Source organism: Fusarium mangiferae, assembly GCF_900044065.1.
Source record: "Fusarium mangiferae strain MRC7560 genome assembly, contig: FMAN_scaffold003, whole genome shotgun sequence".
Taxonomy (NCBI): domain Eukaryota; kingdom Fungi; phylum Ascomycota; class Sordariomycetes; order Hypocreales; family Nectriaceae; genus Fusarium; species Fusarium mangiferae.
In genome coordinates, this window is record NW_024573923.1 from 1212938 (window position 1) to 1239502 (window position 26565).

General features: G+C 48.8%; 6 protein-coding genes and 1 non-coding gene across 7 annotated transcripts; 3 read left to right on the plus strand and 4 right to left on the minus strand.

Moving 5' to 3' along the window:
- Positions 1–7818: 7818 nt before the first annotated feature.
- Positions 7819–10045, minus strand: FMAN_04700 (putative coronin; the record flags this gene model as incomplete). Its single annotated transcript, XM_041828561.1, has 8 exons — positions 7819–8655; positions 8706–8820; positions 8871–8907; positions 8961–9382; positions 9434–9580; positions 9632–9774; positions 9865–9953; positions 10012–10045. The coding sequence occupies 8 exons, from the start codon at positions 10043–10045 to the stop codon at positions 7819–7821; spliced, it is 1824 nt and encodes a 607-aa protein (XP_041679412.1).
- A 760-nt stretch (positions 10046–10805) lies between these two features.
- FMAN_04699 (uncharacterized protein) lies at positions 10806–15310 on the minus strand (the record flags this gene model as incomplete). The annotated part of the gene is made up of 5 exons (XM_041828562.1): positions 10806–11264; positions 11319–12049; positions 12097–15028; positions 15083–15235; positions 15296–15310. 5 exons carry the CDS (start codon positions 15308–15310, stop codon positions 10806–10808), a joined length of 4290 nt encoding a protein of 1429 aa, XP_041679413.1.
- A 1795-nt stretch (positions 15311–17105) lies between these two features.
- Positions 17106–17985, minus strand: FMAN_04698 (putative 5` Pro-FAR isomerase; the record flags this gene model as incomplete). Its single annotated transcript, XM_041828563.1, has 3 exons — positions 17106–17395; positions 17450–17639; positions 17686–17985. The coding sequence occupies 3 exons, from the start codon at positions 17983–17985 to the stop codon at positions 17106–17108; spliced, it is 780 nt and encodes a 259-aa protein (XP_041679414.1).
- A 565-nt stretch (positions 17986–18550) lies between these two features.
- Positions 18551–19570, minus strand: FMAN_04697 (uncharacterized protein; the record flags this gene model as incomplete). The annotated part of the gene is made up of 1 exon (XM_041828565.1): positions 18551–19570. One exon carries the CDS (start codon positions 19568–19570, stop codon positions 18551–18553), a length of 1020 nt encoding a protein of 339 aa, XP_041679415.1.
- Positions 19571–19793: 223 nt separating this feature from the next.
- Positions 19794–19887, plus strand: tRNA. Its single transcript has 2 exons — positions 19794–19831; positions 19852–19887. It is a non-coding gene; the product is annotated as a tRNA-Val (tRNA).
- A 448-nt stretch (positions 19888–20335) lies between these two features.
- Positions 20336–22717, plus strand: FMAN_04696 (uncharacterized protein; the record flags this gene model as incomplete). The annotated part of the gene is made up of 1 exon (XM_041828566.1): positions 20336–22717. One exon carries the CDS (start codon positions 20336–20338, stop codon positions 22715–22717), a length of 2382 nt encoding a protein of 793 aa, XP_041679416.1.
- A 2323-nt stretch (positions 22718–25040) lies between these two features.
- FMAN_04695 (uncharacterized protein) lies at positions 25041–26474 on the plus strand (the record flags this gene model as incomplete). The annotated part of the gene is made up of 2 exons (XM_041828567.1): positions 25041–25234; positions 25286–26474. 2 exons carry the CDS (start codon positions 25041–25043, stop codon positions 26472–26474), a joined length of 1383 nt encoding a protein of 460 aa, XP_041679417.1.
- Between the last annotated feature and the right edge of the window lie 91 nt (positions 26475–26565).

Here is a 26565-nt window from a genome sequence, read left to right on the forward strand (position 1 = left end):
TGTGGAGTGTTGCGGATACATCTTGCCGGGTTCTGAGAGTGTTGTCTATAGTGACGTGACCGTGGTTGGTCAGTCGAGTTGATGGCGCTCAACGGCCGGGAGTCGTTGCGAAGCGAACCGAAAAGTCTGGCAGATGGCAATCGAAACCTGTGGCGAGCAAGTGATGACGGTGCAATCAACAGTTTTAGCCAGATTCAATGAGAATGAAATGGTCGAGGCGCAGCCTGGATCCGAGTATAAATAATGATGGGAATGATGCTTGTTGACCAAAATTCGAGACCAGCCCGGAATAATGGAATCGCTGCGCAATGCGATTCAAGACTCAGCAACCGCGTCAAGCGAATGTGACTGAGAGGCGTCTGGAGTGCAACCGTCAAGGCGTAGGCGATGGTGGGGGATCGAAGTCGAAGTTTCGCGCGAAACAAGAAATCGAACCAGATTAAAGCTATAAGCAAGCAACAACGGGGAAGCAAGAAGCGAAAAGATATCAACAGAGCCGTAAAGCAATGTTCATCAAGAGCGAGCAGTGGCTTCGTGAAGGAAAACGAAGGACAGCTGAAAGCGTGGCGGCGCGTTGAGGATGAACTTGAGACGTCGGGGGAGAAGGCGGCTTCTATTGAGTTGGAAAGAGAAACGAGTTTGAGGGCAACTCCGGAATGGGTCCGCGGAGTGTGGAGCGAGGGGAGAGGGGAGGAGGGAGGAGTGCAAAATGAAGGGAAAACAAAACGACAAGAGGAAAAGATTTCGGAAGGGAAATCTGAGCGGGCGAGCGAGGATATACGGGGGTTTAATGAGATGTTGTGTGGGAGAGTGTCGCGCCGATGGGTCTGGGTAGCAAGTAAGGCAAAGGAAGAACAAGGCAAGTAAGTGAGTTAAGAGAATGGAGACCCATGGAAAGGAGGACAAAGTAACCCAAGGGCAAGTACCTGGGCGCGGACAGATGGGGTGGGTTCCAATTAGGTTGGGATTGGACTTCTAGAGCACGCGCCAACCTGGAAAAGTGAACGACGGCGTTGCGAGGGCGGGAGAGCAGCCACATACCACGCACGGTGCTTTTGGGGAGGACCCAAGTGGGATGGAGGGTGGAGGGCTTGCTCGTCAGCAACGGGAACAGCGGAGTCAATGTCAGAGCATGATTCAGCGTGCCAATCAGAGACAACAAGTGGAGGCTCATCGTTTTGCTTGTGCTGGAACTGGCACAGTGTGTCTTCCTCTCTGCTTCCATTCCTACCTCATCCACTGCGAAAAATAAACCCACCTACCTAGGAATAGATGGGAACGATAACGGGCTATGGATGGATTCAGGTCACCTTTGATGGAACCTGCAATAGCTCTCTATTCCATGTCATTAATCCCCTCCTGCTTCTGGTCTTCCACTTATACATACGCCTCTACCCTGTCACTTAGCAATTACCCAAACACATTTTGGTCTTTAGTTTATTCTAGATTAGAAACCCCTGGAAGACCAAAACTGGACCACTCTATTCTTGCAGTCAGGCGGAACCCAGGTTAACAGACTCGCAGGGAGATATGAGCCACTCTATCCGTACGGTAATGCATTGTACTGCACAGTGGCATGCCCTATAGTATCACAATAGAAGTCTGATGAAGTTTATACTGTTACGTTCAACACGGTGCCTCCGCACAGAGTGCTCCAGTGCCGAAAACACAGTCAGGCTTGGAGCCTTGGTGCTAGCTTGTGCACGCCCTCATTCTTTAATATTAATTACCGGTATGGAGCTGGCTGGAAGGCGCCGTGGAGCTGATTCTAAGTGACTTTTGAAGGGCTCCCAACACAAACGGCGATATTACTACGTATAATGTAGGTGAAGAAACAATAAAATGGGAAGATTCCCCGGCAGCTTGCAAAGAAAAGACGGGAACATCAACAACGCCAACAAAGTCTTTCGCTATTGGCTCCCTTGACTACCAGGTATACATAACATCGACAGGTTGATTCCACGCCCCTGCTTCAAAACAAACCCACGCTCCCTTCCGCGTCGGACGAGACTGACAGAATAGGGTTGAGGCCGAAAAGATCGACAAGGGTTGCGGAAACAAATCCAGAGGTGCATTTGCAGCTAAGCAACGTGGGTAACGGCCCTCATTCTTGTCTTTGATTGCTGTCTTGCAACCATCATAATTCACAGAGACAGTGACTGGGGGCATGGACGCAACAAAGCCCCAAAGACTGAAACGTAAAACGCAGTCGGGTCATGGCCTGGCCGGTGCCGCTTGTCTCAGCCTAATAATTGGATCTCAAAGGCCTCTCTGGAGTCTAGCTTAAAGGTTTGTGAGCTAATCTCAAAATTGCAACACACACATCACCCGGTCATGGATGCTAGTGGGATTCAGTCAGTAACATCTCAACTTCAGTGACGAGTAGGCCAGGTGTGCTTCTACCTCAGATTCCCTTCGATGGTCGGATAGTAGTTATTGTGTTAAATTTTCAGTGGATTCGAAGACTTGGAGGAAGAACAGGGAGCGGGATTTTCAGAGATGGGCATAACTACTAACTATTATTACTATTACCTTCGTAGTCAGGAAGCCTGAACCCATCGGATGCTTTAGCGCTGTCGGCCAACCATGCTTAGTTTTCGGTTTCCATCAGCTTTGAAGCCAAAGTTTCCCACAAATGCCAACCACAGAATGTGGCTTTTGTCCAAGCGAGTGTCGCAATCTCATCGTATTTTCCAGAGTCAATCTCGGAGATCACTATCATACCATGCATTATAGTGTTCCTGCTAAAACAAATGGGGCCAATTCATGTTCAGTACCTCGGCCGACGCTCTCCTCGCAAACAGCGATTCCGATATTACCAGGCACCACATTATTAATATGCAGGAACAGTCCGATTACAACGTGGGTGGCCGGTATAAGCTACGATCATAATGAAAGCAATAATTAATGGCCTAAGGCCATCCCTTGGTAGTCAAGAAAAGGGGCTGATAATGGCTTCGAAGGTAAGAAACCATCTACATGTTTGATTACAACCGAGCACAACACGAGTAGTATGAGCAGATTGAAGCGAGATGGGTCCATTCTCCCTTGAGAATCCCCCAACCGAACACAGTCACAGATTGCTCATCTTGTCACTTTCGAGCCTTTGAGGGACTGGTACATAATCTCAGGTTCGTGCATACAGATCGCTCGTTGTATATGCACGACATAGCATTCATTATTTATGCTTGTTGAACAACCAAACTTTATTCATTTATGTGGAGAAACTGAAGTGTATTAACCACAGACACAGTGATCATAATTAATAATGTCCCAAAATGTTCGCCAAATTCATGGGAAGGTAGTTTTATTTGCCATGTGTTTCCTACTACCAATAGGTACTCCGTACAGTCAATGACTACGTCACACAAAACCATCAAATGTAGTTCGAGAACTGGACATGATGGATACCAATCGTCAATAAAAACATTACATCGCAGAATTCGATATTGGCAGCGCTTAATTGCAGAGGTCAACCCCCAAGCCACAATGTAGTTTGCAATGCCATATGGCTGGGCTATCACTTTGTAGAGAAAGTATTTTAGCGAGAAGCCCATGTTCCCAAGGGTAATAAGGCCCAGGAGGAGCGGTCGATAAACAATCCCCAGCTATTGACGAATCCTTGAGCTAGAGTCCACTCAGCAACGTCTGCGCCATCTTCTTTTGACTCCATCCTCCGCTTTTGATCAGAAATGCCGATGTGTTCCGCTGGTCAGTTGTGTAAGTCCTGATGCAAGACAAGGATATCCTTTCGGCTTACAGGATCAATTGTCCACACATCCCTGCCAGGGCTGTGTGAAGACAACGTCTTCATCGAGGTGAAACATACCCGCTGGACTGCATCAGAGACCACCTCCTCGCCTAGATGCCTGTGCACCAGTGATGCAGGACATCTGAAACCATCACACCCCTTCAAAGTATCCTGGATTGTGATCAAGAGTGTAGCTGGGCTAGCTAGGTCGTTGGGTTACTGTGTTTTACGATTTGAGAAAACATGATCGAATCATCTTCGCACTTTGCACCTACTACCCGTTTGTACATTCGACCTATTAATTGTTTTTATATTGATTGGACACGAGCATGTTGTTTTATGTACATTGCCATTTTCTGTGGATTAACAGTTTGGTTGAGTGGTTGAGAACTCTGCACTTGATTTTCAAGTGTGAAGTAGCGGGGAGCCTGTTGAGCTTGTCAAAAGAGTTTGGGTTGTTTGGCTACCAGAACTTCATATTTTGTCTCAAACTCCGATCATCACAGCTTTATATCGACACTATACAAGTGAGCATAGTATTGCGTAGCTTCCGTGTCGTTAATTAGAATACTACTGTACAATATACGTGCCATCATGGTCTCTCACACTCGCAGCCAAGCAACTAACAAGATCATTCTGGATACGAGTAAGACTTTCTTTCATTTTCTCAATTTTCCCTGGACCTGGGGTTGACTCAACATTGACAAGTCACAATGAGATATCTAAACAGGAACCAGTTATGTCTGGCTTGCAGTCAGTGGCCTTCACTTCATCAAATCCTCAGAATCACCATCGATAAGCCAACACGATCGAGCCCCAGTGGCTGGAAAGTGTGGTTGCATTGACTGCCATGGTCAACATTACCCCTGAGTAATTTTAAAATTACAACCAGATGCGCGACTTCATGTGAACCTGTGACCTCTGATTCGCGCTATTGCGGGCCACTACAAGTCTTGGATGTCATGGCCTCATCTGTTACTGCAAACTGTGCCGAATCTGCACTTTATTCCAAGTAACACGAGTCACTTCCTGGTGGCCCAGTGACTTGTCTGTCCACATACCAAAAGGTGCATCAACCACAGCTTTGGGGGTAAAAATAATCTCTCATTTCCTGACCGCAAACCAACAGTCGAGCGTCTATCCTACCAATCCTACATCAAATCCACGAGAAAATGGCAGCGGCTTGCATTCACTGGGCCTCATTCCGTTTGACCTGTTTAGCACTTGATAGCCAAGGACTTCGCCGAACGGGCCGCCACACATCTTTTAACGCTGGCGTTTCAAAAGCTGGTGTGTGCCCAAGTTAAAGTTGAGCGTCTGGAAGCGACCAATCACAAATTCAACAACATTCCCTGTCGGCGTCACCCAATATTTCTCTAGTCAAGTCCCGCAAGGGGTCCAGTTTGAGGTGCGTCTCGGCTGCCCCATTGGCTGTATCAAGTCTTCTCCCCAGCATCGTCTTTATGCTTCATCTTCGTTCCAGCCTCTTGTGTTTTTGTTACAAGCCAGAAATAGCATCAATACCATGTTCATCAAACCAGCTGGCAGGGGATGGCCGCCGATCGGGCTGTTTCCCGGCGGTGGACTAATTCTTACGTGTTTGTCTTTCTCTCACTAGCATGTCAAGGATTAAGCTGATGGTTATCTTCCTGTCATCATTGTCACCTCCTCGTCAACTCAGCGCTAATCTGAAGTTTCTCAGTCGAAGCCTGAAGGGTCAGAATGGTGTCAATCGTGAACTTTCGATACCAACGCAAACCTGGGGGGCTTATAATCTATCGTTTCGAAAAATTGGCCTGTGGTTGACCAAGATCACTCTCATAAACTATGTACAACCGTTTGTACCGGTATAATCCACCCGCCTTTCAGTTGATATGACTGCCGCAAACGGAATGTTCTCTTCAGCTGAGAACTCAATTTGGTTGACTAGGTTTCTTCCCTGCTACCTCGAAGACAAGATCCTGTAATTATTAGCACTGGCGGATCTGGCTTGCATTATCTTAACCGTAGAACAGACTACTGACCTGAAACAGCCCAAGCCCCAAGCAGCGATCATATTCACGATATGCTGTCCTGATATCAGCTCCGTTAGGCTGTGTACCAGTAGGTCCGTGTTAAACTATTCGCCGTAACCGAGATCTGTGTGTTCATCAACTGAACTCGTCGGTTCTCTGGTTCATCGACAACAGTACTTTTGTGACCCAAAGCCTCCATTCACATCATATTGCCGAGATCGTGAAACGAGCCCTGTTCTCTGCTTCAAATACTTGAAACACGAAACTTCCAGCCACCAGCTTTTCCAGAAGATCTTGAAGCAGGCTCCTTGCGTTGTTGGTCATCAGACGTGTCCCTTCACACTTCGTACTCCTGTTTCCGGGGCATCAGGGGTCCATGTCCGCTTGTTCCTGCATACGACCTCTCCGTACAGCCAGGTGTGATGCCCTCCCTTGAGTCATGTTACCCGTGGGTTATGAATTGAGGTAGTGGCAGAGTGGGCATTCTTCTGCTATCCCTTGCTGAAGCGAGCCAGGTCTACAAAATTTCACCACGCTTGGCACGCTATTCTCGTGAACCTGGCTTAACTGACTTCCCCATATGGATCTAGGTATCTGTGAATGCAACGTCATTCAAACAAACGGGGTATGTCAAACCCTTTTACGCCACTTGATTGTTTGATCGGCAGCTTCTCTGTCCCTGTTCTCGGTCGTGATCTAGATCCGAACGTTGGTCTCGAAGCGAGGTGGCTCTCACGATGCCGGAGACAATGATCAATGCTATGGCAGAACACTTGGCTCGGGTTTTCCATTATGGTGTTTCGAGTCGCCACTCTATCGTTGTTAGCATGAAATTGGCCCGGCCAGTCTGCCAAGAAGGTATTGCTTGCTCCTATCTACCTACACAGTAGTGATTTCTCAGAAGCTCTTCAGAAGCTCTTCTCATGTCGGGACAGATCCGAGTCTGGACCATGCTCCCCATCAAGGCTCCTTGTTCTGAAACAATGCCACTATCAGAGCTTTCTTCACTGAGAGGCCCAGCTGTGATGGCATAATGTGATGACGAACCCACAGCTCTGCTTCCTCCCGAGTGATTGCTTTCCGGCGGTCGATACATGGAAGGTCATCAGACTAATCGGTCTGTCACTCGTTGACTTTGCCCAGGCTTGCTAGGACCGAAGGATCGCCACTGTCTCTAGTTGAGCAAAATTCTCAGCCCCTCCAGTTGGATATGCTGGTTGATCTGGCAGCCACAGTGTGTACGTGCTGTGCTGGCTTCGAACAAGCTCAGCTCTATCTTGGACTTCTTCCGAAGCGACCAGTCAAAACACCATATATGTGCCTTAAGGCGCGTAGATGTAGGTAAACCAAATAGTCACGATATAAATAGTAGTCTCCCTCATTTAATTTATTGTTTTGTTTTTGAAACGCTCCATTGTTGTCCCTCGAAAGCAGTCCGGTACGTGAATGGTCGACCTGCAGCCGTATTGAAGAGCAAGCGCATATTGAAACGCTACCATAAGACACCTCAAGGGTGATGTGCACCAGTCTGTTCATTGTGAGGGACATGAGAAAACAGACATTGTTTGTGACGATACTTGCTTGATTGAAGGGAGATAGTGTAGGGTAAGTTCAAGCGCACAGTTCAATTACACCCTCCGCTTAGAAACAATCCGTCATTGGTTGTCATGCTGTTCGTTAGCTGAGTTACGTAGATATCCTTGGTTCAAAGCAAGTTATGTAGTGGTAGTAAGGTGCCACCCTAAGTATGTATCTTCGGCTGGTTTCCTGGAGAGTTGAAGAGACCAAGATGAATTAGGCACTAGGATATGGGAAAACAGCAACATACCAAGGTTACAAAACAAGTGTACTAGAAAACTCCTGCATCATATCGTTGAAAAATCTCGACGAATGCTCTCGGCTCGCAGAGTATCAGCGGGCCATCAAAGAACAAATCTTTAGAAACCCTATCTAACTATATATATAGATTCGCTACAGCTATAATCCATTCCATGGTTTTCAAGGTCTGGGACAAGGTCACCATTTAGATCCCAAAAGAGTTCAAAGAGCTCTTCAAGATCTTGCCTCCTCTAGCTCGAGCTCAAGCTGGCGGATGCGCTCGCTCTGATCCTGGGAGCCCGAGCTAACCTTTCGCTTGAGAGCCTCGACTTCAGCGGTGAGCAGGGTGATCTGTTGGCTCTGGGAGTTGATAAGCTTTGACTGGCCTTCGATTAGTTGCTTGATTTCCGCAAGAGAAGAGTCGCTACCGCTGGGGGCGGAGGAGATAGCTCGAGGGGCTGGAGATGTGGGAGGCGGAGCCGCGGACGCGGCAGCAGCAGGAGTCTTGACTGGAGAAGAGGGCTTTGCGATGGTGGAAGAGGACGGAGCGGATGCAGTCTGCGGTTGAGCAGGAGGAGTAAATTTTGCAGGGACAGCTTGACGCTGAGCAGGCCGCGAAACCTCCTCGAAGCTGGAAGCGTCATCATCCTCCTCGTCCTCCTGCTTGTCCTGGTATCTGGAAGCCATGGCAGAGATTGATCCCTTCTGTTCACTCATAGTGGGAGGAGGAGATCGCAGTGCCGGCGCTGGCTTGGCCTCTTCCTTCCTAGACTCTTCCATCTTCGGTGCAGGCTTCTCAGTGACAGGAGACGGGGCTGCAGGAGCCTTGTAGTCAGAGGCGATCTCCTTGGGCGCAGTGCCGTCATAGACGCTCTCAAGGTCAATCTTGTTAGGAATAGCAGTCTTGCCATCGAACCATTCCTGAGCAGTTGCAGCGGGCTTGGTACCAGTAGCAGGAGGAAAAATATCAGCCTGGAAGGTCTCAGCGCGTCGTGGTACAGTAAACGAGATAGGTTCAACATAAGCGTCATTGACTGTTTTGTAAGCCCTCATGACCTCATTCTCGTGCGTCTAGAATGGTCAGTAAACGCGACACTGGATTCGATGCAAGAAAACCGTACATTGATGCCTCGTCGAGGCATAAAGGCAATGCCGCGTTGAGGGTCGCCCGATTTGTACTCGCTAAGGAATTCGAACTTGTCGTTCTCGTACTCAAAGTACCGAATGTTGCCATCGCTGAGCAGCGTCAGTGGTGTCGCGAAACATGCAAACAGATAAGAACTCACCCCTTGCCAGCAAGGTACAGGCAGTTTGAACCATCATCTTCACGTATTTTTAGCACTGGCGCAGCTCGAACATTGGAGGATAGACCTTACCCCAGAAAGGCATGCAGACACCAGAGATGGAATCCAGCATGGTAAAGCCGCCAATGGGCTCAGTCCTGCCAGGCTCCCAGAGCGCTATTTGCCGCTCACTCATACGCGAGAAACCAGTCGTCGCGAAGCGGTTGTGCTCTCCCAGCCAGACAGCGCGACTGTTCTTGGCACCACCATGGCCAGGCGCTTCGTGCACGGGTTTCTCCTGTCGGACATCCCACACACGAATCTTCTTATCTCGCGAGGTGGTAACGAGCATGCTGCCACTGGCATTCCATGACAGACTCTGGACGATATCGTTGTGCTTGAGAGCAAGAGGCGACTGACCGGTGCTAATGTCCCAAAGTTTGACCGTGAAGTCGCCAGATGCAGAGGCGAGAATATTCTCGGCCGCAGGATTGAAAAGAACCTGTCCGACCTTTCTGATCGGGGATTAGTGACTCGACTGACAAGCGACAATATATGAGACCAACCTGGGGTGGCCAGCAAGCTTGCTCACAGGTGCGACATCTGTAATTTCCTCGGCGTCGGTATGTAGCGTAAAGCCTTCAGGAACCTCCCAGATAAAAACCTTGCCGTCATCGGATGCAGAGGCGATGATGTTGTCGTGAAAAGGGTTCCTTGATTATCGTAAGCGCCGACGCAGCTCAGGGGCCCATGGGAATGCATACCAGTCAGTGTCGAGTACCGCAGCAGTATGGCCACGGAACAGTGGAATCTGGTCGGGGAGTTTTCCGCGCTCGTTCAGAGGAATAACAGCGAATGCGCCGCCACCGGATGCATCCCAATTGACTGAGAGATACTCGGGGTTGACCTAAACGAAACCAACCACCCCCTAAATCAGCGCGCCGAACTCTCGTTGAAAGACTGATTGCACCACGCGCTGCGATGCAGTACGACGCACCTTGACCAAGTTTGTGTCCCAAGCATTACGACTGATATGAAGGTTGTCGTAGCAAAATTCCTTTCTCGTGGACTTTCCAAAGACGTGTCCTGGTGAGCAACGTCAGCATAACGAATCTCGGCGCGGTTGGTTTGCGCCAGCACGTACGATACTTGGACGCCCGCACAAAACGGCCAGCCATGATGGTTTATAGTTGATTAAGAGTAAATTAAATGGAATGACAGTGTATCCGGTGACAAGACGTTGTTATATCGAGGTTTGATTGAGTCGCTAAAGGGTCAACTTGGCAACGACGCCGTGGTTGTAGCTGGGAAGGTAAGATGTACTAATACGGGGGTGAGGTTCTGTACCTAGCCTTGCTAGCTAAGGTGTGAGCCACTATAAAATTGCGCTGCGCCTCATCAGCTCCCTGCTGGGCTAGGATGTCCAGGTGGGTCGTGCCACCCAACATCGCTCTCATGAGCGTGGATACGTGTTGTTCGTAGGTTGTCACGTGCAATGAGCATACCGTCACGATGAAAAGATCTGGGCAAGCACTTCTTTTCACACTTAGCGACATTTTACACGATTCATTATAATCCCATGCTATAAAACTGAAATCCCTTGGCGCGTAAGCGCCTATTACCCCTAGAAACAAGTGAAACAACGATAAGCCATGTCCTCCCCGACGCCTTGTAAGTGCATAAACGGCCAATGCTCCCAATTTCCTCAGTGAAGGATACAACAGCCCCCCGCCAACTCCAATCATATTACAACATCAAGGTAGTATCCCATCAACCGTCAACCATATAAACCAATACCAGAAGAATGGAGAACAGAGACATCTATCATGAATATCCTGCTGGTCCTGAACGCCTGGTCCAGGTAATAGTGTTACGGCGTCCAGCACCTTGTCTCATTTTCGTCTCCGTCATAAGAGCTTGCCTGAATGACATCGTGTCTTAGAGGAACATACTCTTAGGTCGTGAGTTCACTCGGCGACCTGATGCTCGACGACGTAGTTGCTCCTCTCGACGGAGAACCAACTGACACCACTTAGCCTTTGCTCGCTGATTTGAAGCGTCATCATCTGGATTGTCACGTCCGACAACGTCAGTGAGGACCTTCATCCAGCCTTCCTTGTCTGCAGCTGTGTCTGCGTAAAAGTCAATGAGTTCGCCGTTGTTGAATCGGATACGGAATCCTTCCTCGACAAACATGTAACCTTCTTCATCCTCCGCAAAAGCAGATCGACGTCGTCGACCCCCTCTACCAGTAGTCTCCTTTTCTGTCAACGCTCGGCGATCGTCAATCAACCGTTTGGCGTTAGCCAGGTTGATGGTAGCTCGAGGTTGACGAGTTGCCTCATGATAAGCAGTGAGCTTGGTACCCACAAGTTTAAAATACCTGCGGCGCCAGTACTAGATCAATGTTAGTTTCGGAGAGAGAATCAGAGCAGGTGAATATGAACTTACAGGGCAATCACCACCTTGTTGACTAAGGTGACCCTCCCAGTTGCGAGACATCCTCTCTTCTGCTGCCTTGAGCTCCCGGATGCATGAGTTCATACTCTTGGGCATATCATCGTCCGTGGCATTCTTAGGGCGAGGAACAAAGAGGAGCTGAAGCTCCAGCTTGCCCACCTTGTAGGGTGCACGTCGGACAACGGCCGTGTTGCCGCGCTTACTCTTGACACTGGATGCAAATCCAGCCTCTTCTGTGGCCCATTCATTGAAGCAAGCAACTTCAGCCATATAAGGCCGACCAAAGCACCGACTCTCATGTTCCCGAAGACAAACATAGGCGCGACCAAAGCTACCGTCCTCCGCAGCCAGGGGAGATAGAAGCTCGTAAGCTGTGGGAGGTCCGGTGCGCTGTTTGGCCTGGGCGTCCTTTTGTTGCTGTACAGCTCGTTCCTCTTCTTCCCGCTGGCGGAGCTCCAATTCTTTGCGTTTCTTGGGCGATGCGAATACCCTGCTGAAGGTCGAGGTTTTGTGCTTGTGAGTCTTGACTGTAGGTGGCGGCGGCTTAGCACGCTCCACAGGCTTCTCCAGCTTAACGTTGAGGGTCAGTTGAAACTCGAGGTCATTAGGTACGACGAGCTCAAACTCCTGGCCAATTGGAGCATTGCGTGCTAGCTCAAGCCATGCTGTAGTCACACAATGTACACCGTTATCGAGTGTAAGGCTGAACCAAGTTCGCTCATCTGCTTCTGTTAGACGTAATTTTGATCCTGTAATGACTGAAACTCACTTCTTGGAAGAGGTAGATCAAGATCTTTAACACCCATAACCTTGACGAATAGGCGGCCTCTCTCTCCGCTTTCTGGCGTTGCCATTTCAAGTGTAAGGTCCTCGTCGACAGGGGCATGGCTGACGGCTGTTGCGTTACTTTCTTGACCGGGCATAGGTGGCACAGGACCAGTGCTGCCGCCTACACGCTTCCGTACACTTCTTTGACGAGGCTTACCATTCCATGGCTCAACAATGCATGACATGGGCCTATCCTCCTTAACAGGAGAATTGCCAACAGATCTGGCAACTCGAAAGTCTTCGGTATCCTTGTCACTGGCAGTAACAACTTTCGTATTTTGTCGCATGAGATAACCGCGCTGACGACGAGATGTTACGTTAGCATTGAGTCCTTCAGCAATTTGTTGTTGGGCTTTTGCTGCAGACACTTGTCTACTGGGGCTGTTGTGGGCTGGGGGCTGAGTAAAGAGATCGTTGTAAGCCACCTTTTGTGCCTCGATGACTCGCTCAAAGTCTTGGTCGAGGCTGAGACCTAAGTCAAGATCCAATGTCAAGCTGCGATTCTTGAAACTAGGATGACGGTTAATGAATTCGTCACCAGTGAGCAAGAGTCCGTTGTTGTCCTTCGAGAGGCGCTTGCTATGCTTGTCGGGAATCGGAGGGACATCGGGCACCTCCATGCTCACTTGTCGGCGAGCCTCTCGCATAGCACTAATGTCCGAGGGAGTGTTTGACAAACGAGTCTTAAGCTTTGAACCTGGGGCCTTGATGGTAGCGGATCGCTCGGGAATAGCGGCTTGCTCAGGTTCTTCCACGCGGACAGGAGCTGGGTGGTGAATAACCGAGTCTGGTGTGCTGGGGCAGTCATCGTCATACTCGTCTTCAGGATCACCCCATCCAGTGCCATCATACTCAGGCTTGGAGAGATGCTCGGGAGTGAATGGGCGCTGAAGATAAGCATGCGCATCAGCCATTTTTGGAGCTTCAATCTCGTTGACTTCTTTCACAGGCTCTTCAATCACCTTGGGCTCCTCAGGCTCAGGGAGCATATAAGACTCGAAATCTCTGGAGAAAGAAGCTTCTTTGTCGCCGGAAGCAAAGTCTGGTAACGATGAGACGCTATCGTTTTGTGCATGAGTAGGTCTAGGTGTCATGACCTCCTCTCGGAGGTCATCAAGCTGTAGGCTTTCCTCTCTTGCCTCCTCCTGGACTTCTTCAGGTTTGGCTTGTGCCGGTGTAGGTTCCTGAGACGAGTAGTGGCTTTCACTATCACTGTCAGCTGGCAGCTCCAGCTTAGACTCCTCCTCATCGAAATCGACGTCCGAGTCCTCGTAAAACTCGATCTCGCTCTCAGGCATTCTTCTGATGATGACACTACCTTCCTCTTCCTCCTCCTCTTCGTCATCGGACATACCGTGCAAAGAATCCTCGGTAGACGGAATAGGCACATCAGGGTCTGCAGGAACCTGCCTTTCGGGGCTTCTGCTTGGACTTCTTGAAGTGGGAGGGGAAGAGAAGATGCAATCCTTCTCTTGATCGGATGTCTTGTTGTTACCGTTGACCTTTCGCATGATGGAGTCCCGGGAGATACGCGGAGGTAATTGATAATCATCAAGAGCCGACATGTCACCAACAACGTCGTCATGCTCTTGAAGAGCATCGTTGAGGCTTGTGGTTGACTCGGGCTCAGAAATTGGGCTGCTCAATCGTTCGCGGCCATTAGCTCTACGAAGGCGACGCTCACGCTGCTGCTCAGCGGCTGTCTTGCCATCGCCATCGTCCGACAACATCATGAGTCTCAATCGCTCCTCAAGCGACATCTTGGCATTGCCAATGCTATGAATGTCTGACTTGCTTGTGGCAGAGGCTTGAGGAAGAGATGGAAGATTCCTGTTAGACCCAAGCATTCTTTCTGCGGTTGCTGACAGACTTGGCGATGCAGGTGAAGAGGGTGCAGAATTGTTGCGGGAATGGCTCATAAAACCAGGAAGAGGCGGTAGAGGCCGATGCTCTCCGTTTGAAGTCGTAGAGTCACTTCGGATATGTAAAGGGCGACCAGCCGTGGCAGCAGAAGGTGTACCCTCAGGCATGGGACTGTCACTGTAGTCACGAGGCCCATTGCGGTTCACCATGGGACTGTCGCCTCTCCAGTCATCAGGCCCAACAACGGGAGTTTTGTCTGTGTCTTCCAGGGAAGCGTCAAAGCTATCGCCCTCAAGATCCACGTGGCCAGGATCATACAGGACGTCATCATCTTCATCATACTCGATTGACTCATAGCTTCCCTCACGAGAATTGGTGCCAATAGACGACAGGTCGGGAGTTGCCATCTCATATTCGTTGATCTGAGGAGGTGCGGCATCAAAAGTCACACTTTTTGCGTGGCGACGTCCCATCGGATGATCGTCATCCTCTTCGGGTGAGCCAAATGACCAAGTATTCGTCTCCATGTCAAAGCTGTTTTTGAACCTTGAGTGTGAAAGGGAGGACTTTGTAGGCGATACTTGATCTCGGCTGGGCGTCAGAGGACGATTCGGTGAGCCGGCTGTCTGAGTGGACGACTTCGGGCTGACGGCAGGAATAGTCATCGCGCTGTCACTCCGAGAATGGCCAAAGATTGGGCGCTCGATAGTCGAAGAGCGGAAAGATCCAGTCGACCCAAAGGCGTTCCCTTGGACCTTAGCGAGGGGTCTTTCGATCTGAGGGATTCGAGTGGGATCATATTCCTGCTTCTGTTCGAGTGCAAGGATATTGCTGTTCCTCACCCGAGACGCTTTCTGAAGACGCTCAATCGAAGAGCGGCGGTTTGGTGACGGTGACCCAGATCCGTATAGGTTTTCAGAGTTGCGGTTCTGCCAAAACAAACGAGGAGATGTCACTGATTCCGCGGGTGAAGGTTGGAATGGTGACGAGTCGGGATTTCCGGGTGATTTCTGCATGCTATCAATACAGAAGCCCAAACACGGGTTGGCTGTCAGCCGACGTACCTTGGGAGAACCAGTGGATTGTCTATGCCAGCTGGGGGAGTTTCTTCTCATCTCTGTCGGCGAGAGCTCTGACAGCGGGCGAGGGATTCCACTCGCCATGATGGATGGACCTTTGGTTGGTGTAGTTGTCTTGTTGATTCGCAAGGGATGCACCTGAGATCTAGTCAGAGACATTTTGCCCGAGAATCAGGACGAGTGGCGCGGTCTACATACCGATTCAGTAGCCATGCTACAGTAATGATGGGTATTTTGGTCGCAAGTCGAAGTAAGCGACTATCAACGCATTGGTATGCGAGTCCACTATACACAAGAAAATGAAGCAGAGGAATGTTACGACTCGGTGTGAAGCACAGCACCAAATGTGAATGAATGCAAGTTAGAAATGTGACCAATGTCTGCTGATAGAAGAAAGAAATACGCCTTGAACGGGCAACCAGACGACAGCTCTATCAAAGGCTAGACGACTCAACTCGACACAACTTGCACGAAGTGATGTTATGTTATGAAAGTCGGAGGGTAGAAGAGCGTCTTTGGCGAGTAGATGTGTTTAAGGGAAGCACATAGAGCAGTCCAAGGAATGTGCCTGATTGGATGATGGGAAAACAAACATGGTAGGCGTTGCCTGGGAGACGGTGGTCAGAACCGAGCTAAAGTCGGACGTTGGAGACGCTAGCCATCTTGCTACAATGCAGCAGGGTGCTAGAAACTTACCCCGCCCCTGTTATAGCGCCTCCATCCCCTCCAAGGACGATCCAGAGCATCCCTCCACTCCATGGTAAGCCAGCCCAGCATCCCTTACAGCGTCGCAACAGGAGCACAGCTCATAGTCGCCATGGCAGCAGCGCAGCCAGCCGCACTTCAAAAGCAAATAATTGGTTGCTTGGCCCAGCATAATCCTTGACAACCTCTGCAACCCAATGTTTACGTGATGCTTGTTGTTTTCCCCAACTGAGCTTCCTCTTCATGACGTTTTATTTTCTCCGATTTCGTTTCACCCCTGGAGATGGGGGAACTCAATGGGATTTGCTGCATCAAACTGCAAGCTCCTGCAAGTTTTCTGCAAGTTTGTGTAGCAGAAGGGCGACGGAGTCTCGTAGTGGTGATCTCACAACCAGATTTCCTTTTTACGCTCCTGTACCTAACCTTAGTACTTACAAAACCTCAAGATATCCATCCCGCACCCCATCGAGCATCCACCAGTCTAAAACGATGCCTCTGCCATGTCTTGCATCACGATCTTCCCGAGCACCACTTGAGGCTATTCTGGCACTAGACCCGGCATTACATAGCTCATCAGAAAATACATCCACATCTGGTTCTCTGTGCTTATGTTTGTTTCTTGCTAAACGTTGTTATTTGTAAAGAGTCTCACATGGTCTTGCCTATCTCATCCGCACTGACCCTTCGCTTAACCACGGGCCAGGTCTGTATCTTTGTTTTCGCTATTGATCATTCATATATGTACGTATAGTTTTCCGAATCAATAATATGATGGACCTGCATTGCTTCGATCGATTCAGTATGATGTAATCAGCCATGGTTCCTGGCTACCCGCAGCTTTGTGTCCAAAGCCTGCGAGGTTCTAGATTCCCAGTCGCCCACTTTCAAATAGGCATGGGAGGTATAAAAATATTTTATCACTAACTTTGATTAATGCATTATTTATCCATGCTGGAACATTGGGCAAAACTACAGAATATTTCCCATCATCAGCCAGAGTAATGCCAGGAAAGTATCCATTAATAGGTAAACCCCGCCTGCTTTCCCAATGGCCGTCACAGGCATACCCAGGCATGTAAGTACTAACGTTAGATACCTAGGTAACTACTAATCTTACACATCGTTGAATTCTTGTGTACGTATGGATGTTACAGGGTAAGGTACCTGGTCGACTGCCCTGGATGCTACCTCTGCTTCACGAAATAGGTATACTGTTTACATATCAATATCATATAGCCACATGTGCAGCCTCACCATGATCACTGTTGCTTAGAATTAGTTCATGAGTCAATTTATTTTCTTTCTAAGTGTTTTGTTTCTTATTCCAAGCAACACAATCATCAAACTTGACACCTGAGCCTCCGAAACAGTCCAATGCACTTCCAATTGTGAGATCCACCTTACCATTGCTGAGCCTCTTCACATTCTCCAAGTCTTCAAGATGTCTACCACCTCCAGCATAAGTCACTGGAATCGAACACCATTCAGAAAGACGCTGCACAAGATTCTCATCAACCCCCCTTTGCAGACCCTCATTATCTGCAGCATGGATCAAGAATTCCGAGCAGTAAGGCTCCAAAGACTTGATAGATTCTGTACCTGGTGAGTCTTTGACTTTAAACATATTTGCTGGGGGACTTGACTAACCTTGGTTGACTTCCATATCCGTGATGGTTTGCCATTTGTTCATTGCAACGAACCAAGAATCCTCTCCTCGGCGTCGGCAACTTAGGTCAATAACAAGCTTGTTTTTATCACCGCCAAGAGCTTGCAACACTGCATCAAGCCTCACCTGACTGAAGCGGCCCTCGGGGAAAAGGTACGATGTAATGATGACCTATTGGATGTTAGATCGCTCCTATGTGGTGCATTCTTCACCGTACCTTCTCCGCTCCCGCATTCAGCCATGCCTTTGCGTTCTTGTCATTGATGCCACCTCCAACCTGAAGACCACCGGGCCAGGCTTCAAGCGCCTCTTTCGCAGGCCCCTCATTTCCTGGGCCCAACATAATGACATGTGCACCAGTGAGATCATTGTCGCGGTATAGTTGAGCAAAGTGAGCTGGAGGATGTTGTGAGACATAGTTGGTTTGAAGAGCTGACGACGTGCTGTCAAGAGTACCGCCGACAATCTGCTTGACCTGACCTGCATGAAGGTCAATGCAGGGCCGGAATTTGGTCATGATGAAGATGACTTTGGGTGATCAATTCAGGTTAAAGATCAAACTACCTACCTTGTGTAGTCTTCGTCCCACCTACCACCTGGGTAGAAAATCGAGGAAAGGCGGGGCAGTTCTGAATAATTGGTTCAGGGCAGGTACCTATTGGCTAAAGAAGTCAAATTTAGAAGGTAATTAGGTATACTTCGATGCCTAACTCTTCTATAGGTAGAGAAGGGCGAAGAAGATCGTGAGATGCATCTAACAAAGTATCATTCTGAATTAATACCTAGTGCTTTTTATGTTGCTTCATACCTATTTTCAGCATTCGTGGCTTGGAGCCAAGTCGTACAGTCCCCTACAACTCACCGCTGTATCGGATGTTACCAACACCACTCTTTTTTCGAGAGGGACCGCATTCTCTCCTTCATCCATCATTTCTTCTTGTCTTATTCCCTGCCCAAGATTTATCAACCTCCAAAGGCATGTATGACCACAAGCACCGGCCGAATCCAAGATTTGCTTCATACCAGCCTCCAGTCAACATGAAAGTAGCCTGCTCATCAACAAGCCATCTCTCCAATGTGGCTTAATTCTTCGTCACAGTGAACCCATATCTATCGCCTCGATCCAGAAGAACTACTCGATTCTCCATTCCGGCTTCCTTGACGGCAGTCTCAAAGTCTTTGCGAGGAGACAGAAATATGTCGTAGTCATCATAATGAATTGGAATCGTGATCTCTGGATCCATCATTTTCATCAACTCAACACCTTGCTTCGCATCAAGTGTGACCATGATCAATGGCGCAGATGGCCCAGGGATAGTGGTACCTCCCAGGTGTATGAGCATCAGATCGATGCGCTCTTCCCGAAGCCACTTCGGAATTTCCTTGAGCTCATCCACAAGAAGAGTATCTCCAGAGATGTAAATCCGATAGCCAGTTTGGAGCTTGCCTTTTTCAACTTTGCGGTGACCCAGTTCGAGCATCCAGCCATTTGTTGGCGGAACAGCACCAAGCAGGTCGTTGACTGCAGCCAGGGGGCCCGGGGGAACATGCTTGCCAGGCATACCTGTGACTTTGATGACGGGCAGAGGCTCACCAGCCTTCGAACCTTCGTTTTTGAGCTCCAAGTGGTCGAAAAAATCGAGTGGTTCGACATTGCGAAACGGCTCATTCTTAGATGTCAAGCATCTATGCGCATGAGGCGTTGTGACAATTAAGAAATCTCTATTGAGGGAGTCTTCTACCAACCGATCGAAGTGATCTTCGTGATAATGCGACAGAAGAATCGCGTCTAGTGATGGCAGCTCATGTAGGTCAACCGCTGGGTTAGTTTGCCTCTCAGCAGTAACTCCAGGACCAAGATGGACGTGGTCACCGGCATGGAGGAAGTTGGGGTCTGTGAGTAGTCGAAACCCTTCCCATTCGATTATGGTAGTGGCCGTGCCGATAAAATAGACACTCGCATTTTCATCGCCTTCACTCCCTAGAGGGTGAGTCTTGATTGCCTTCAGAGGGAGAGATTGGTCGTCACCACGACTTGACTTATCCTGCAGAAGAGGTTGTCTCTTGGACAATCCTAAGCCAATTGATCCCTTATCAGACATAATGGAGCTTTATAAACAGTAGTTTGTTCTTGCTAATTCTGTTTAAAGTTATCAATTTATTTGGTGTGCTCTTGGTCCTCCTTAAGTATTATACAGAATTCACCTTAATGACGCTTGTATGGCGTACTTTACTTAGAACTATGATAGTACCTTAACTACCGAACTTTTTGTCTATAGTATCATTATTATATATTCAAAAAAAGACAGTCTATAGCAAGATCAAGGTCGAGTGGTGTAGTGGTTTATCACGTCTGCCTCACAACGTATGGCCCATACTTGGACGCAGAAGGTCCCGAGTTCAATCCTCGGTTCGACCTTTCTTTTGGCATTTTGCAGTTTTTAACCAAGTTAATACGATAAGATTTAATCCTTAAGCATTTTCTTTATATAGATAGATTCAGTAATTTAATATTTCTATTTAATTAGCATGTGCTCTAAGTCTGATATATCTTGCTTGTTGTAGCTCCATTTCCCGACGTTGCTGGGATGACGTTGTTAAACTCGTTTGTTTTTGTACCGGTCAGACGAGCCAATAAGATCTCAGCGTTGTCCATCCAGGCCGCGAAAGCTGAGGGGCTTTGACCGACATGTACACTTATGATGACCAATTCTCGGGCATCAACATGAGATTTTTCAACCCCCAGCCAATTTGATCATTCATAAACTTTGTGGGAGACCTAGAGGTAACATTGCGACAACAATTGTGGTATGCGCCAACGCGACGTCTTCTGCGTACTTGCCATAGACCTGTAACCTTGACCGACGATGCCAGAACGCAGCTCTTCGCATGATTCCCGCGATGAAAGCTCTCCTGAGCCAGAACGTGACCGCGATAGACCACGCGACCGTGATAGGGATAGGGATAGAGAACGAGACAGGGACCGGGAGAGAGACCGGGACAGAGATCACGACCGCGACTTGGACCGAGACCCAGGTATTGATGGGGTTGGCGATCGAGATCAAGATCGTGCTAAAGACCGCGACAGAGATCGTGACTACGACAGGGAGAAAGACAGAGAAAGAGATCGAGACAGAGAAAGAGATCACGACAATGGGAGAGACCGAGATGACGATCACGGACGAGACAGGGATTATGCCAATGGGAAGGACAGAGACAGACTCAAGGATAGGGAAGTCGACAGAGATAGGCGTCGCGAGAGCCGTGTCCCTCCACGTGTTCCCCGGGAACCCCGCGATAGAGACCATCCTCCGAATTCTAGCAAGCGAAACAGTATCACCGATCGCCTGCTTGGATCGTTTAGGGCAGTTCGTGGTGAAAAGGAGAAGGAGATTCCAATTCCAGCTGTCGCCTCCTCAATTCAACGCCGGGCATCTTCAGCTGTTACCAAGGGTGGCCCAGTTCTTCGCATTCGTGAGTGGCTTGATGCTTGTAACGCGGATCACCACCACCACTGCGCCGTCTCTTCTGATATTGATATCACAACTTGGCGCCCTGCCTGGCTTATTGACGTCGTTGAGCGGCGCTTAGTCAAGGCAACACCCAAGGACCGTTATTTGGCTCTCAGCTATGTTAACGGTACCCGGCGCAACGGAGAACCGATGTTTACACATCTGCTTCAATCTAATGTGGAAGCTTTCCAAGATCGCCTGCCTAATCTCGACATGCCTCAGACTTATCTGGACGCCATGTGGCTTGCTAAGAAACTTGGAATTCGACACATTTGGATTGACCGTATCTGTATAACCCAGGATAATCGGGAAGAGATGGATGATCACATTAAGCACATGGCATACGTCTTTTCTAATTCTTACCTGACTATTGTTGCCGCTACTGGCGATGTTTATACAGGGCTGCCTTCACTTGATCCAAAACGATCAACGCGTGGCCTTCGGACCACTGGTCGTACTCACCAGGAGTTGGTTGCCGCCTCGCCGTGGTATACGAGGGGCTGGACTCTGGTTGAGCGCATTTATTCTCGACGTTCGGTCTTTTTCTTTGAAGACTCAATAACCTGGGAATGTCACTGCGAGACATGGCAGGGGAGCCCAAACAGTGTGATGAAGAAACTCAGAGGAGGTCGTCAAGAGTGTACGGGCGCTGTCCCTGATGCTGCGTTTGCGTTCCAGCACCCACCTTGGCCTGATCTTGATGAGTATGCCCGCTACGCGATGGAATACAGCGCACGGAAATTGACGCTTGTCGACGACACGCTGCCTGCTTTTGCTGGAATCACACACGTACTATCTCGTTCTTTTCCTGGTGGGTTTATTTATGGCATGCCAATCGCGTTCTTAGATATTGCCTTACTCTGGCGCCCGCATGCGTCCATTCGACGAAGAGCTCTCTCTCGCCCACCATTTCTTCCATCTTGGTCTTGGATGGGCTGGTGGTTTGATAACATTCCGGTCGACTTGACTTTGTGGAGAGCCGCTGCCGACTATGTTGAAGAGGCTCGCACTGGAAAGCGTGGTCAAGAGACCAAACGATACCGGTCCGCTCACCCTTTCCGGATCAAACCTATCGTTACCTGGAGTTTGACGGACCGAGCTGCAACCGCCCCCGTTATGAACACTGGCCTTCAGTACCGTGATCTTCGGGGTCGTCGGAGCCCTAGTTCGGAGCTCCCTCCAGGATGGTCTCGCAGCGGTTCGTACTATGTACACGATAGTGACGACTCTGCGTTGTTCAAATATCCCATCCCTGTCGAGGATCCTCCCGAGACGGGTGGTTATGAGCCACCTGTAGGCGAGCAAGCATACCCCGGCCCATTACTGTCATTCAAAACAACAACTGGTTTCTTTGAGGTTGAGTTTCACACAACTCTCGCTCATCGTGATCGAACCAATCCACCCCTTGCCGTAGGTACTATTTGGAACAAAGCAAACCGATGGGCAGGTCAATTCCGCGCTCACGACGCATGGCTGGGTATTCAGTCTTCCAACTATGATGGTGAAGAGCGCCTGGAGTTTATCGCCATATCAACAGCTACAGAGCGTCGTGGCTCGCATGTATTTGATAATGAGAAATTTGAAGAGCATATGGATGCAGATGAAATGATTGACTTTGTCAATGTCCTTTGGATCGAGCGCATTGGAGATATTGCGTACCGAAGGGGTGTCGGTCAGATCTTACTAAAGACCTGGGAGGCACAAGCCAAGGACGAGGTAGGAATTCTGCTTGGTTAGGATGGCACTTGGTTAGCATGGAGTTGGAGTTTACGTTGAAATCTTGAAATCATGCCTTGGTCTGGAGTTGTAGGAATTTGTCTAAGTCTGTTGCACTATCAATATGAGGACAGGGTTCATTTACTTCAGGACCTTAGCTGAGAAGATTTCCATGGCATGTTGTAATCTATTTCTTGAGCTGCCTTTCTTTTTCTCTTTGTGATGCTACCAATTGAATCGACTTTGACGATACATGACTCAGCGCGGGACTTTTAACAGTCAAAATACGGCAGCTCTACATTCCTCGACATCTGATATGGCCTCTACACAATCCTCCAAGTTGTCCACAACCAGTAGACTGGGGCCTTTGGAATGACCTCCATATCTTGCGAACATACCCAGAGAGATGGAGGCACAGAGCTGCCAAAAACTTAAACTCTGAAAGTAGACTTTCATGTGTTACTCAGATGCCCCCAAATCATTCCGAGGAGTGCTCTGCAACTCTTGTATTTAAGGAATTGGATGCTAATTTCGTGACCTCAGACCATGGCTAATCGCTTTCTTCATACATAGTATGTTAATAATCTTGTTGGTCTAAGCCTCGCCGCAGTCATCTCGGGATTGACTTTATCGATGATTCACTTCTACTGTCTCGAGACTCATCTGTTCCCGAGTGAACAAGCCTCCATCAACTGACCATTTCTATCATATACAACCGCAATCGAAATTCTGCCGCCAAAAGTTTGGTTCATCAGAACACAAGTCCCTCTAAGTTATACGCCGTGATGCCCGGTGCTCGAGGTCTGACAAATACTCCCAAGAGTCTTAACAAGGGCAGCTCTGCCTAGACAAACCAGACAAAAGAAGGGTCTTCTTTTCTCCTGCTGGCCTTGAATCCTTGACAAGCTTACGCACACCATAGTATCTACCTTCCTGGCCATCAGAGCTAGTGACGACTGATTTGTAACTTGTTAAGAAAAGCTTAACAGCCGTTATTTATCAACGCTGTCCGGTTTCGAGACCAGGGAAACTTGTGAGAAGAACTTGCCAGGAATAATGCCTTGTAGTTAAAGTCGGTAAGTCGTTTGACCTCGAAGCCTTCAGTTTCGACAAATGTTTTGTCGTAGCACATCACCCTTAAGATTTTCATGTTAGAGCAAAGCTTCCAATTACTGATATACATATTACGCGCACTATGGTCTCCTGAAATAAAGAAGATGATGGATCCAGTCAAAATTACCAAGCCTACCTGCGCTGAAGACAACGTCTTCCAGCAGTTATTGAGGGAGCCCGGAAGAGGATAGGAATTGCCTTTGGTGTGTAGATACTTGTTGATCTGATGATATTGTTTTTAGCCATACGGTCACAGGGTGTCTCAGGCTCACATGTGGTACGGAACGTTCATGTGTCAGTGATTCATGCTTTCGCGAGCAACCCTTACTTTTGTGTATCCTTCTTTAGGACGCTTTTACTGTTGTGGCACTTCAGTGCGTTATGGCTTCTTTGTTTACGAGGATTCCGCCTCATCTGAAGACCATTTCACCTTCAAAAATCGATATTTCAGATTAAATTCATATCTTGATATGCAAGGGAGATGACGTGCGACTTATGTATTGATTGTACGATCTATAAAATACAAACAGCCCAGGTATTTGAGTCTTTTGCTTTTCGAGGACACCAAGGAAATACATGAAATACCATGGTAGATTTACCACGGACTTTTTTCAAAGCCTTCCAGTTCTGCGTCTCAAGATAAGGAGACTTGACTACCTAATGTCAGCAACTTTACGGAGTAGGAGTGTCAAGAAATATCCATAATAACTGCGGTTGACTTCAGGTCCGACAAACTGGATTGATGGTTCAGCGGCTCACTGTGATTGGCTCACATCCCGTTTAATTCAGCCGCCCCGTATCTCCGCCTGACCCTGGCATGGGACCCTAACCGTCCCGTTCCCGTTAAGATCGGATCTTATCTCCCTCCAACGAGTACGGAGCAAGGGATTCAATGTCATCATCTCGCTGCCCCCACCACCCGGAGCCCTCCATCCACCTTGAGTTCCATCCCACCCATTGTGACTCGCTGCGACAATCCTCTCTACGTTGTCAGGCGAGCAAGCGACCACGCGACTAGAACTCTACAAGCCCAAGTGCTTGATGATTCGGGCTACACGGGAGCTATCCGACGCGTACGCATACGCCCCCTGAGCGGCTCAACAGCCCTACGCTGAAGCTATATTTGACGACTCTGCCACTATCCGAAGCGACGCCTATCGTTATACGTACGCCAGCAGCTCAAGGCTTCTCCACGTCGACCTGTAACGAACAACGTTGACACGTAGACACTATGGAACGTGTTCGCAAAGCACTTGGCCGTCAACACTCATCCACATCAACATCAGAGTATGAGCCTTTGACCGGTACTGAGGAAGCCACTCCTCTAGAAGGCTCAACAGTACTCGAGGGCCAACATGAGTTGCCGTTCTCGTGGATAGAATATGGTATCTTTGCACTTCTAGGTGTCGCTATGCTCTGGGCTTGGTAAGTTTATCTCTCTCGTATCCGGTGAATGTTGTAGTTGACGTAAAATAGGAACATGTTCCTTGCTGCAGCTCCATACTTCACAGCTCGCTTTGCCGGCGATGCTTGGATTCAGTCTCACTTTCAGTCTGCGATATTGACTGTCTCTACTGTTACCAACCTCGGCGCGATGCTTGTTCTCACTAGTATACAGTACTCGGCATCGTACCCTTTTCGGATCAACCTGGCACTTGCTATCAATGTTTTCACTTTCAGTCTCCTGACTGCTTCTACAGTCATCGGACTAAGCGCTTCACCGACTCTTTATCTCGTGTTTCTGCTTGCTACAGTCGCTGCTGCCGCCTGGGCAGCTGGTCTCATTCAGAATGGAGCCTTTGCTTTCGCAGCCAGTTTCGGACGCCCAGAATATATGCAAGCCATCATGGCTGGACAGGGCATTGCGGGCGTCCTCCCCCCGATCGCGCAAGTTTTTACTGTGCTCGTCTTCCCCCCCGAGAAGGACCAGAACACTTCCATCAAAGAGCCATCCCCCGAAGATGGACAAACATCAGCTTTCGTCTATTTCCTCACCGCCGTAGTCGTGTCAGTTGCTGCTCTGCTGTCCTTCGTCCCACTGGTTCGCCGCCATAACCATATCATTGAGAACCGTATGGTTGAGCAAATGAACGAGTCCATGCACAGCATCGAAGAGGCCGAACGTGCCGCTCGCAAGGTCACATCCCTTTGGAGGCTCTTCACTAAACTTCACTGGCTTGCCATTGGTGTGGCACTTACTTTCATTGCAACAATGTTCATGCCCGTTTTCACTGCCAAGATCCATTCCGTTAAAGAAAATCCCGGTGCTCTCTACCAGCCTTCCGCCTTTATTCCTCTTGGATTCTTCTTTTGGAATTTGGGTGACTTGAGTGGTCGTGTGGCCACGATATTACCTTTCTCCCTACGGCACCGTCCCTTTTCTCTCTTTGTTCTCTCTATTATCCGTTTCGGTATACTCCCGCTATACTTGCTTTGTAATATTGACGGACGTGGTGCCATTGTTTCCAGCGATTTCTTTTATCTCTTCATTGTTCAGTTGACATTTGGTCTTACCAACGGCTGGCTTGGTTCTAGTTTCATGATGGCATCTGGTGAGTGGGTAGATGAAGGTGAGCGTGAAGCTGCTGGCGGCTTCATGGGGTTGTGTCTTGTGGCCGGGTTGTCCATTGGTAGCCTTTTGAGTTTTAGCGTAGCAGGTGTCTAGAACGGGTTATACCATATCACATTAGAATTGGGGTTCGGCGTTTGGGTTATGAGCCGCAATTGAGAAACGATAGATATCGAACATTGAGGTA